At 55.2% G+C, this 12,340-nt stretch overlaps 1 protein-coding gene across 6 annotated transcripts in view; it reads left to right on the forward strand.

Moving 5' to 3' along the window:
• SLC4A3 (solute carrier family 4 member 3) overlaps positions 1-7,359 on the forward strand; it is a 34,865-nt gene extending 27,506 nt beyond the window's left edge. For all 6 annotated transcript variants that reach the window (XM_065841405.2, XM_065841404.2, XM_071810950.1 and 3 more), the window contains 7 exons: positions 425-631; positions 1,206-1,295; positions 2,881-3,047; positions 3,429-3,682; positions 4,025-4,194; positions 4,669-4,842; positions 5,598-7,359. In XM_065841405.2, coding sequence (XP_065697477.1) covers positions 425-631; positions 1,206-1,295; positions 2,881-3,047; positions 3,429-3,682; positions 4,025-4,194; positions 4,669-4,842; positions 5,598-5,675 — 1,140 coding nt within the window. In that variant the 3' untranslated portion in view covers positions 5,676-7,359. The remainder of the gene's footprint in view (positions 1-424; positions 632-1,205; positions 1,296-2,880; positions 3,048-3,428; positions 3,683-4,024; positions 4,195-4,668; positions 4,843-5,597) is intronic.
• The last annotated feature ends 4,981 nt before the right edge of the window (positions 7,360-12,340 follow it).

Here is a 12,340-nt window from a genome sequence, read left to right on the forward strand (position 1 = left end):
CCACATCTCTTGGTCCCCCAGGAACCTGCAGCTTTAGTGTAGAGGTGGCAGGGGAACAGGGCCAGCACAGCCACAGCTTTCCTAGGCATTCTGCAGAGAAGTTCTTTGCTGGCCACTCATGCCCCAGCCCAGCTGGCTCCTGTGCCACCTCAGAGGCTGGCAGGATGAGCCCTAATGTCTGTCTCCCCTTCTCTTCCTGCAGGAGGCATTAAAGAGGGGCCACTTTTCTCCTCCCAGCCCTCTCCAGCTGGGTAGGTTATGAGGCAAGGTGATGGATGCTGGGATTGTCTGTGCCCACCATCTACTGCCCTCACCTCTCCACAGAGCAGGACACCTCCGCACCCCCTGCCCCCAGTAGTGACAGTTCCCCCTCCACTGCCTCTCCTTGCAGTGACAATACCCATTGTTTCTCTCACCTGCCCAGGTGTTTGCAGAACATCCTCTGCTGAAGTTCTACCCACCAAACGTGCAGAGCGGCCTGAATACCAGCATGCTCTCTGCAGATGCAATGTCACTGGGGATCAGGATGCAGCCCAACACTGCTCTCCTTTCCCTCATCCTCATGCTGGGCACCTTCTTCATTGCCTTCTTTATGCGCAAATTCAAGAACAGCCGTTTCTTAGGAGGAAAGGTGAGTAGTTTGTGGCACCCAAATGTTAAGGATAAGGGACATGCCCAACTTCTTGCTACAGCCTTCTGTTCTTCAGAGCATTTGGACCATCCCCCAAAGAAACACCAGCATTCCCTTAAATACCATGCAGAAGGGATGGTAGCCTGAGCTACGTTGCGGACCACAACTGGCTGTTCATGGTATCTGCGCTGTCCTGCTCTAGGGAGCTTTGCCAGAAAGGCCCCTGGGCCTTGGGAAACCTCCTTTGGCTGGATACAAATCTGTTATACTAGAATATAGGAGGAAGAGCCTACAACTTGTTCCGTTTGGACATCTCTGTACCTGCAGGGCATATGTGTAATACCTGGAGCACCATCTGAATAGGCCAGTTGGAGCAATTAGCCAGTCACTTAGGAGTGGCTGGAGGACTGTGTATTATGTGGACAGTGGGATGTGCAGCCCCGTGGGCCAAGGCTGGGTGGGCAGTGCTCAGGTTTGCAGCGAGACCTGGCCCCATCTGGGGCTTCGTTTTGCCACAGGGTGGGTACAGGGAGCCACCCTGTTCCCTCTGCCAGCAAGGGTGTCTGTTCTGCAGGCTCGGCGGATCATTGGAGACTTCGGGATCCCCATCTCCATCCTGGTCATGGTGCTCGTGGATTACACCATCACTGACACGTACACGCAGGTATGTGCCAGCACTGCCCTCAGAGCCCCTCCTGCAGCCCAGCAGCAAACCCTGCAGCACTGTGGCTCTTGTGCAATGGAGCATTTGCCTTTCCTGCCTCTTTAGTCATAACAGCACAAAACAAATGGAGGTGTTCCCTTTGTCCTCACTCTCACGTGGAAGGGAAGCACCAAGCATCTCGCTGAGACTGAGACCAGAGCTACAGGGACTGGTATATCCCTGGTATCCCCCTGATACTCCAGCTGTTAGCAAAGGAGGCTTTAGGGGACCAGAGGAATTTAGTGCAGTTAATTCCTTGTTTGTAACTCTAAAACTTGCAGTCAATCAGTAGGACATAAATTGGTTATGCACACTGAAGAGCGTGGCATATGGAGTGGTTTCAGTGGGATACTTGTCATGGGTTTAGTACTTAACATATTTATACTCTCCTTGACTATAGGCTACTAAATATTTTCATCACTTCATCTCAAACACAATGATCTCTTTCCTAGTTTATGCACAAACCTAAATATTATGAAACAAACCCATCTCGCATGTTTCTTTTCCCCCCCTTTTTAGTAGATGTGTAGTTATATCTTTTGTTCTGGTATTTATTTCAACTAATAACAGGGAGAGGGTGAGAGGTATTTCCTGCTCAGTATGTAAGCTTTTATCAACACAGCCCAAGGCTTAATGGAATCCAAATGCATTTTTATTCATTTAAATTTCAATGAAAAATCTGGTTCTATCACACATTAGTAAAATCATGCACTTTGTTACATCTTTTTCATACCCTTCTACACTTCCACAATTAATATCAAAAGCATTATCATTTCACTGTTAACTCAGCATATGTGCAAAGTCTTCTGAGAAAATCGTGCTTAGTTACACAACTTCGCTCAAGTACAAGCATTCCAGGAATATTATTCATACTTATGCTGATTAACATAAATGCAAATCATAAACTCTCCCTGCAGTGCTCACGCAGGCAGATAACATGAACTGCTGGAGCACAGCGCAGAGCCGAGAGTTCAAATGCGGGCGAACGCAGGGTCAGGTCAATGTACAGCAAGGAGTCTGTGTGGTCTCTGACTGTAGCACAAACATGATATTCCCTCTGAACATGGTCAGAGTGAGGTCATTTCCAGAGAATGTGGTCAATTCTGGGGTCCACACTGCAAAAACGGTGTTGGAAAATTGTCTCAGAAAAGACTTGGCAAGTCTGGAAGGCCAACTAGAGAGTGGTAGACAGTTCAGGATGCTTTGTTTGTCCATGCAGAGGTCAAGGTGCGTTTTAACCATGGTCTGCAAGCACTGTTGTGGGGGTGAGGTTCCTGAGAGAAGATCTTTCCTTAGTCTTCTGCACAAAAACCAAGGGAATTCCAGTGACTGAAAGGAAATCGGGCAGGCCCATGCTAGAGGACATGGGATTTTTTGCACTGAAGGGGATTATCCTTGAGAAAGTCCCACATGGGTCAGGGTGCCTGTCCCATCATCTGAGGCATTCATACCAGGGAGACCACGAGGATCAAGTTTGGTCCTGTGTGAGGCTATGGGCATGTGTGTATTGATAAGTAACTGCTGGGTTTTGTGGCTACACCACCAGAAGCTGAATGTCCCCTCTGGCCTGTCGGTCACATCTCCTCACAAGCGTGGCTGGTTCATTCACCCCATGGGCAGCAGTGGGACCTTTCCAATGTGGATGATGTTTGCTTCTGCCATCCCTGCCCTCCTGGTCTTCATTCTTATCTTCATGGAGACACAGATCACTACGTGAGTACCTCTCCCACCAATGCCAACCATCCCTAACCCTGGCCAGGCAAGGCTGGGATGGGTGCTGGTGCCATCAGCATGGAGATGTGCTTGGCCCAGTGGACAGCAAGGGCAGGATCCTGGCCATTTAGGACTGTACCTTGGGTTCTCCCATCCTCTCTTGGCTTCCCTCCTAGCATACAATGTGGTGGAGACCTGCCCCAGCCAAGCCCAGGAGGAAACCTCTAACCTGAGGTTGACAGCTGCCATCCCTCTCCCTGGCCATCTCCTCCTTGTCCCCATGTGTGCCCCCTCCAGGGAGTGAACATTGTCCCTAGCCACGGTGCTGTCCCTGGTCACTGGAGTGGGCCTGGCACTGATCTGAGGTCTTTTTCCTCCCAGGCTGATTGTGAGCAAGAAGGAGAGGAAGCTGCTGAAAGGCTCCGGCTTCCACCTGGACCTGCTGCTCATTGGCACTATGGGGGGGCTTTGCGCACTCTTTGGGCTGCCCTGGCTGACTGCAGCAACAGTGCGTTCCGTCACCCACGTCAATGCCCTGACGGTCATGAGCAAGGCCATTGCACCAGGAGAGAAGCCCAAGATCGAGGAGGTGAAGGAGCAGCGTGTGACCGGAGTGCTAATTGCTGCCCTCGTCGGTGAGCCTCTGCTTGGGTGAAGGAGTCAGGGGGAATGTCAGGACTGACCACATGAATCTCCTTCCCAGTGGCATCCCTGCCCCATGGACCAGCCTGCATTCTGCCAGCTTGCTGCACGGCTGCCCCCACCTCTACTCACATCAGCTCTCCTCTGGCAGCTTTTGGTAGCCCATCCTGGTCAATTTTCCACTGCAACCCCTCCAGCTACTTAGACCCCTCTTGAGCTTCCCACCCCTTGCACCCTGGGACAGACAGAAAAGAGGCAGGAGAGGGACAGAGGCCAGAGTGCCTTGTGGAGGGGCTGGCATGGGACACTCCATGCCCTGAGCTCTGTCTGTGCAGGTCTGTCCATTGTGATGGGGAACATGCTGCGGCAGATCCCGCTGGCTGTGCTCTTCGGCATCTTCCTCTACATGGGGGTTACATCGCTCACTGGCATCCAGCTCTACGAGCGGCTGCTCCTGATCTTCATGCCATCCAAGCACCACCCTGACCACATCTATGTTGTTAAGGTGAGTGAGGCAGGTTGCAGGGAACCAGGTAATGAGGAGCAGAGGCAGAAGAGGCAGGTGAGGGGAGGATAGTGACGGCCTTGCTAGAGTGATGCTTGGCTTGGTGACCCCCCCACCTTGTCTGCAAGTCTGTGCCCAGAAGTCAGTGCAGGCCATGCACAGAGATGATACAACACCAGGATAACATGTTGACAGGCTGCACAGAGAAGTGTCTTGCCAAGATATTGCATGGATGGACTGTTTATAGGGTGATGCATTGCTTTAGTGTATGTAGGGACACTGCATTGCCAGGTAGCTAAGCTGCTAGGTGGTACCAAACCTAGTGTGGTATAGAGTTCTGCCTTGCTGGAGAGTGCAGGCAGCAGTGTTGTATTACTGTACTAGGCTATGCAAAAGGGTTGTGTTTTGCCAGTTGGGTCTTCATTAATCTGTCTGGAAGGATAATGTGTTCTTAGACTGGATTTACCTCTCTAGGTGAAGACCTGGAGAATGAATCTCTTCACCTGTATTCAACTGGCCTGCATTGTGCTGCTCTGGGTGGTGAAATCTACAGTGGCGTCCCTGGCCTTCCCCTTTGTCCTGATCATGACAGTGCCATTGCGACGCTTTGTGCTGCCTCACTTCTTCCATGATAGGGAGCTTAAAGCGGTAAGCAGATCTGGCTTGCAACACTGGAGTGAGGTTGAGGAGATGTGGCAGACTGAAGGGCTGGGAGACCCTCCCTTGGCAAAGCCTTGGCTTTCCCTGCTGTTGTTTGGGGCTCTTTGTTTGACAGCAGTAGGTGGATGGTTAGCTTCCCCAGAGCTTGTAGCCCTGGGAGTGCAGTGCAGGAAGGTTGGGCAGCCTAGGGCAAGGTGGCAGAGGATCCTGCCATGCAGAGACCTGGAATAAGGGTTTCCTCTTTCATCTTCCTCCCTGTTTTTGACTCATTCATCAAAAGACACGCCATTTCCCCATTGAGAGAGCAGCAAGGACAGCCCAGCATCACACGAGGACCTGTGGCTGCTTGGCACAGAAGCACGTAACTGCAGTGCCAGGGTGCTGGCAGCTCCTCTGCTGCTGCCAACATCCTGAGCTGCTGTTGGAGAGCAGCCTGAAGCAGCACCCAGAAGTGGGTGCTGCCAGCAGGGGAGCAGGGAGGATGTGCTGTGCTGGACCCAAGCCCCAGCGATGGGGCACTCTCAAGCAAAGACGCTTACTGGAAAGGGCATCGGGCTGGGGAAGCATGGGCAGGCATGAGAGGCAAAAGAAGGGGCCTGTTGGGAAGGGAATGAGGAAGAACTTTGCTCTTCCTGGTGCAGCCCAGCTGCCTGGCTTGCCATGTGCTGATTTCTCAGAGCAAGGCTCTACCTGGCTCTGGGGGTGGCTGTCACCTTCAGACCCTGTTCTCTGCCTCTCCCCAGTTGGACTCAGAAGATGCGGAGCCCAACTTCGACGAGGATGGCCGGGACGAGTACAATGAGCTGCACATGCCTGTGTGAGCTGGGAGCTGCCCTCCCCCATCCTGGGACAGGCTGCTCGTGCCTGCTCATCCTCCCAAGGACTAAATGGAGACTTGCTGTGAGTCACGTGATCTCTTGCCCAGACCAACGAATGGCTGTCCCATCGCCTCACAGGAGGCAGCCCTGGCTCCTGCTGCCCCATCACTCACTCAGCAGAGGCTGTGAGTCTCTCTCCTCTTGGACCTGGTGGGCTGAGAGATGCCTCTCACATCCTGAAACTGCATGGGTCCTGAGTGCCTGTGGTTCAGGGGTCTGCCCCCTCCTGTGTCCAGTCTACAGATGGGGAAGGGGAGCCATGCCAGCTGGTGCCACTGTGTCCCCCTCCGCTACCATGAAGCTGGGGTGTCTCAGCAACACGTGCCACTGAGCAGTCACAGGGATGGCCTGGATGTTGCTTACAGACGGGCAGTGGGCTTCTCCCAGGCCAGCAGCTTCCTTGCTTGGCTGGCAGATGCTGTGTTACTGCTCTCTCTGCCCGCTTTCAGGGGTGCCCATGGGCCTGTGCCACAGCCCTGGCCCATGAGGCTGCTGCTGCCTGGCAGATGCGCAAGGAGGGACCAATGCTCTGGCCCTGTCATCCAGACCATCATCTGCACGACCACCCTCCCATAGGACTGTTTTCTGCTCTTGCTTAGCATGGGGGAGGCTGTTTGCTTCTTCTCAGATTTCACAACGCTCTTCCCAAAGGAAAACCACGCAGGGAGGAGAGGCTGCATGCAAGCAGGTGTCCTGAAGCCTCAGGTGCCTGCCCCCTTGCAGAGACTAAGAGGAGCCCTGTGACTTTATGCACCTCCACAAAGGTTGCAGCGGTAAAAACTAATCACAGGGCTGCATCCCAGTTTCTGATTCCTCCATTCTTGTTCCTGAGAACAAACCATATTTAAGAAGCTATACAAGAGAGGTAGTGCTTGAGCACAACAGTCCTTTGGGTGGTCCCCTCCCTCTCGGGGTGATCCACTGGGTCTGGTCCCCTGCAGCCCCACAAGGAAGTCACTGAAACCCCCAGCCCCAGTTCTGCTGCCGTACCAGGGTGACTTTTCACGTCCAGAGATGCCCTCTGACTGGGAAGGAGCAGCATTCAGCATTCCCAGCACTCAGCCCCCATCACCTCTGGGCAGGTCTGAACACCTTTCCTGGCAGGGCTGTCACCTGGGGTCTCCCTGAGCTGGCAGACTGTGTTCAGAGCTGCCTTGGAAACCACTGAGGGTGCCCTTGCTGCCCACAGCAGCTCTGGGGCTGGTGCCAGAGGAGACGAGCACCCCAGCCTCTCCCTGATGGTCAGACCCACAGTGGCTTTGAGGAGGAGGCTGCAACGCTCACTCTACCATTGGATTTGGGGCAAGCTGCTGCCCTGGTTCCCACTTATCAGCCTGGCTCCTGCAAGAGACAGTGGGTGCTTCATTACCGGGAAGGTCCAACACCTTCCCCAGGAGGCTGCAGAAATATCTTACCAGAGAGAGAAACCTCCCCCCGCGGCAGGTTCCTGCCCCACAACCTGGCCCCCCTGGAGGGCCTGGGGTGGAGAGACGAATGTCTCTGTGTGTCTGTGGCCGTGTGTGTCCTGTCCTCCCCGTGTAGTGTAGGAGGCCTGTTGTCGCTGTGCATCGTGACTCCTCTGACCGTAGTGGAAACAGCTACACCAATAAACTCTTCACAGGAACCATGTCTGGCTCTGCGCTTTTGTTTCTTAATTGAGAATAAATTTAATTGATTGAAATTCCCCAACACAACAAACTGTTTGTTGCCCACAAGAGCAGCCAGTGAGGTAGCAAACCCCAGCTGGAGTGGGGACTGTCACCTTGTCACCCACCAGCAGCCTGAAGGTAGGCTCTCCACCACCTTCCCCAAGCAAGCTGGTTACTGTGAGCCCAGCTGGAGCTCTCATGCTGACTGCTGGAAGCGGGAGGCTGAGGCCCATATTTAACCAGAAGCACGTGCTCATGCCTGCGTGCATCCATATACACGTGTCAGTGCCTGCATACTCAACAGCACTTGGTGTCTATCTCCTTACCCAGCCTGTAGCCACATGTCCAACAGCAGGGCCATGGGCTGAACACGGAGGAAACATCTCCTTAAACATGCATTGTCTCCACACTTTCTTCCCAGGCAGGAGCTGAACCAGGTCCCCATGAGCTGCTGGCTGCCCGCAGCCCACACGGTGCTGGGTTGGGCATCCTCCAGTTGTGGCTGCTGCTGCTGGGAGTAGGTGGTCCCACCTGTGGTCAGGGTCACTGGTTGCTCCTGGGGCTGGCCACTGCCATGGGGCACATGGCAGAGGGCTGAGCCCACCTGGACACAGTGTTGGTAGCCATCCGGTTCCTGAGCCAGCCTTGCTGTGGGGTGGGCAGTGCCTGGCCTCTCAGCATCCTCTCCAGGTGCTGGCAGTGCTGCTGAACCTGTGGGACAGGAGGCAATGCAGGTGCCTGGCTCTTGAGCATCCAGGTGAGCTGGAGCACCCACAAGTGTTTCCCACAAGCTGCTCCGCCACATTAGGAAACACTCCCTCTCCCATTCCACACTCCACAGCTTTCCCTCCTTGCACCTGAATGCCCAGAGCTGCCCAACAGGCCATCAGTTTGGACTGGAGAGGTTATGGCTCTACGTGGTCCCACAAGATCCATATCCCCATCCGGATGTTCAGCCCTTTCCATGCAGCTCCCCTGACCACAGCAGTGCCTCCACTCTCGCCCTGGGATGCAGGGCAGGGAGCGCAAGCAGAGCTAGCGTGCACTCCTTACCACATCAGTCCTCCGGATGAGCATGGGTCTGACCTCCAGCTCCAGCAGCCAGTCGGCCTCCAGGATGCTGTGGTGGTATTCCTCCAGCTCCAGGTTCTTCTGCAGCTCCTCAGCCAGGACAGCCTGGTGCCAACAACTCCCTGGCCCCATCCCTGGCCCCTGCCGAGCCTGGGACAGCTCTGTCCCCTTGCCCCGCTGCTGCAGGCGCAGGATGCGGATGCGCTGGGCAACATGATGGACCTGGGCATGCAGGGTAGCTGCCCGCTGCCCATGGTGCAGCAGGGCCAGCAGCTCCTCCCGGCTTTTCCGCAGCTGAGCTTGGAGCAGCCTTGTGCTGCCTGTGCCTGAGGGCCGTGGTCGGACCAAGAGGCTGGGAAAACCCAGGGGAGAGCTGGGCTGCTGGGGGGCCCTGCCATGCAGTGGGGGCTGCACAGTGCTGGGAGCCAGCCTTGCTCTGCCCTGTGCTGAAGGCTGCTGTGGCAGTGAGGGTGATAGCAATGGCAATAGTGATGGCGATAGTGATGCGGATGGTGATGGTGATGGTGGCAGGGAGAGGCTGTATCTGCTGCGGTGGAGATGCACCCACTGCTGGGCAAGGTCCGCCATGGCCAGGCTCTGGTGAAAGACATCGGGGACCAGCCGTAAGACCTTCACAAAGGGCTCCATGCCAGCAAAGCCACATAGGTCAAGCAGGCTCCGGGGGCTGAAGACCCGCTCACTGAGGGCTCCCCCCTGCAGCAGCAGCCCCCAGTTACGCCGGCAGGTGAAGAGCTGTGTGGCCAGGTGTGGAATGGACAGCGGGGGGGACTGCTGGGTGCTGTGGGTGGCTGGTGTCTCGTGCACATACAGGTTCTCACAGAGTGGAACCACCACCCTGGTGTCAAACCTCTCTTTTAGAGTGCTCAGGTGCTGCAGGTAGGAGGCCAGCCAGCTCACATAGCTGGCCACATCAGGGCTGGCCGAGCTGGGTTGGTGCTGGACGAGCCTCTGCAGGTGCTGCCAGCTCTCCACCTGCCCCGAGGGGCTCCACGGCAGCACCAGCAGCAGCACGTGGTACAGGCGGCGCAGGTCAAAACCCTGCTGGCACCGCTTCACGTGCCCCACAAAGGCACTGATCTCCCCTTCGAGGGCAGAGTAGAGGACTTCCATGGGCAGCCACGGAGATGAAGAGGAGGCAGCCAGGATCGCAGCTCATCCACACAATCCTGGGCCCCAGATATGCTGGAAAACACAGCACACCAGGATGCAGTGCATGGGCTGGTGCAGGCAGGATTCCTGCAGGGGCTCTGGTTTGGGTCACATGTGTGGGCTCAGCCTGCAGACGGTGCTACCACAGGCTGGCTTGCCACTTTGAAGAATGGGACATCTGGCCAGCACAGATGAATCAGTTCCAGCTGCTCTGCTGGAGAGGAGTCAGCAAGTGAGTGGGGAGGAGGGCAACAGGTTTGGGCTGGAGCAGGAGGAGTGAGGGAGCTTCAAGGAGTGAGCTCAGATGGGTACCCACACTTCTGCGAAACCAGAGAAGGGAGTGGTTGCTGGGTGCTGCCACACCAGGGAGCATATTGGACCATAAAAGCTGCAGTGCAGGAAGAGGAGCCAAGAGGCTGCCTGCAGCCCCCAGAAGATGCTGCTGTTTGCAGAGGGAGAATACCTTGGGTGCCCACCACCTCGCAGCTGCCCAGGGGATGCTCTGGGATGGGCTAAATGTCCTGCTTCTCCAGAAGGAGACTTGGTCATGCTAGACCAGGACTGTGCTCTGAAGAGCAGCTTTTCCAACCTCTTTGCTGTTTGAGAAGAGGTTTATCTTTACAAAAGTAAGCAGCCACTCTTGCCTGTCTGGTGAACTAAAAATAGGAGATATGTTCCCAAAACTATCGACCCTATTATTTTAAACCATCGTATGTTTAGGCAAACTATTTGGATTTCTGCCACACGGGTTCAAGTACACTTGAGACACCTTCTCCAGCTATTTTTATTCTCTGCAGCCAAGAGGGGCTGGCACATCTCTATTGGGAGCTACCACTGGCATCCGCTCACGTGGCTGGGCTGCTGGGATGTTAAGGAAATTGCTGGCTAAGACCAGTCCCATGACAAAACTGGGAACTTGTGTATCTGGAAATCCTTGCTTGGGCTTTGCTCTCTGCTATCCAGGAACTCAAACTTCATAAAAGTAAATTAAAAAATCGTTTTTCCTCTTTCCAGAGAGGAGAGAGTTGTGAGCCCGGCACCTGAGAGGGCAGGTAAAAATGGCAGGAGGAGACAGCACAGTGTGTTCCTTGCACTGCAGGCTGGAGGGGAGAGAGCAGCTTCAGTTGCACTTGTGTTCCGCAACCAGCATCTGCAAGCGGGTTTGTTTAAATGTGAGTTACAGAAGTCTGGGGAGAGCAGAGCTGATGCTGAGAGGAAAGATTCCTTTGTATGAAGCCCCAAAGATCAGCTAAAGAACAGCTCCATCTCACAGGTGCCAGGGTTCAGCTTGCTGTTGCTGATGCTCAGGACCATGAGCAAGTACTGCCGAGCACCAGTAACCCTGCACATCCCTGCCATGGCTCCAGCCCCACACTCTCTGCCCCCTTCTGCCCTCCATCCACCTCCCGTCTGCATTGAAATGAACTCACCAGCCTTAGGAGAGGAGAAGGGGCTGAGCTGGGCCCTGCTGCCAGCCAGGGGAGGAATCTGCCCTACTCAGGCTTGGACACAAACTTTCCTCTCCATGGGAACAGCAGGTTCGGACGTGTCCCTCACACTGGAGCCAGCCTTTCCCGGAGCCAGCCTTTCCCAGAGCCAGCCCCACAGGCATTGCCATGGAGCTGCAAGGCAGAGATGCAGGTCCTCCCAGTCCCTCTCCCTCACACAGGTCTTTGCAAAGGACACTTCTCTCAGGGGGACACCTGAATCCTGGGCACAGGCTCGGTTAGCACGTTTCCTCGATACAAGTGAGTATCTTTGTGCCATTCCTGAATTTGTCCCAAAGACTTGTCTGGCCTTGGCTAGAGGGAGGCTCCTTAGCCTTGGACGGTTTGCTGCCTGCCTGCTGCCTTGTGTCCCTGTCCTGCCCCTCCCAGTGTGTCGTCCTTGCAAGGCTCTTCAGAATCCCACTCTCTGAGGTGCCTGTGCTGGGACTACTCCCCAAAGGGGCTCTTAGGAGAAGCAAATGTTCTCTTGAGGGAGTGGGAAGGGGAAATGGGAGCAAATTCACTGTTAGAAACCTCTGACAGGGACAGCATCCCTGGAACAGGGGTCTGGCCCCAACAGTTCTCCTTCCACTTTCACCTGGCTGCCCATGGGAGTGGGAGCCTTGACCACCACGTTTCAGCCTGCTCAGCAAGCAAGTCCTGCCTGCTCAGAGAGCTGGCCAGGCTGTGCCCAGCCCTCCTGCCTGGCACCAGGACCCCATGGGGAGGGAGCCAGGGGGCCCTGCTTGGGAGCTATGCAATGAGAACAGTGCTGGGTCACTGTGTGCAAGGTTCCACTCTCCAGCTGCATGCTTTTGGCTGGGGTATACCTACCCACAAGCCACCATGTCTCGCTGTGCAGAGATGACTCACCTGAGTGTCCCTGCAGAGATGGACAAAGCTTCTGTAAGGTCAGGACAGGGAAGTCTCAGCCTGAACTTTGAAATGTGGCTGCCAAAGCTGCTTCCCTGCAGGGAGCAGCAGGAAGGTGGGCTGGTACCTATGGATGTCCTGCCTCGCTCAGAGAGGACCACGCAGGAGCCAGAGCAAGGAGAAGTGCTGAGCACCAGCACTGCACTGTATCCCCTATTGCATCCCCTATTGGTCCTGCCGCATCGCTCTGCAATCTCCTGAGACACAGGCTGCCAGATGTGACCTTGCCAGCGAGCAGGACAGAAGGATAATCCTCCTCTTGTGACTTCTGCAGAGAGGGGAGACCTTGTGGTCTCTG

Source organism: Patagioenas fasciata, chromosome 7 (genome assembly GCF_037038585.1).
Source record: "Patagioenas fasciata isolate bPatFas1 chromosome 7, bPatFas1.hap1, whole genome shotgun sequence".
Lineage (NCBI taxonomy): Eukaryota > Metazoa > Chordata > Aves > Columbiformes > Columbidae > Patagioenas > Patagioenas fasciata.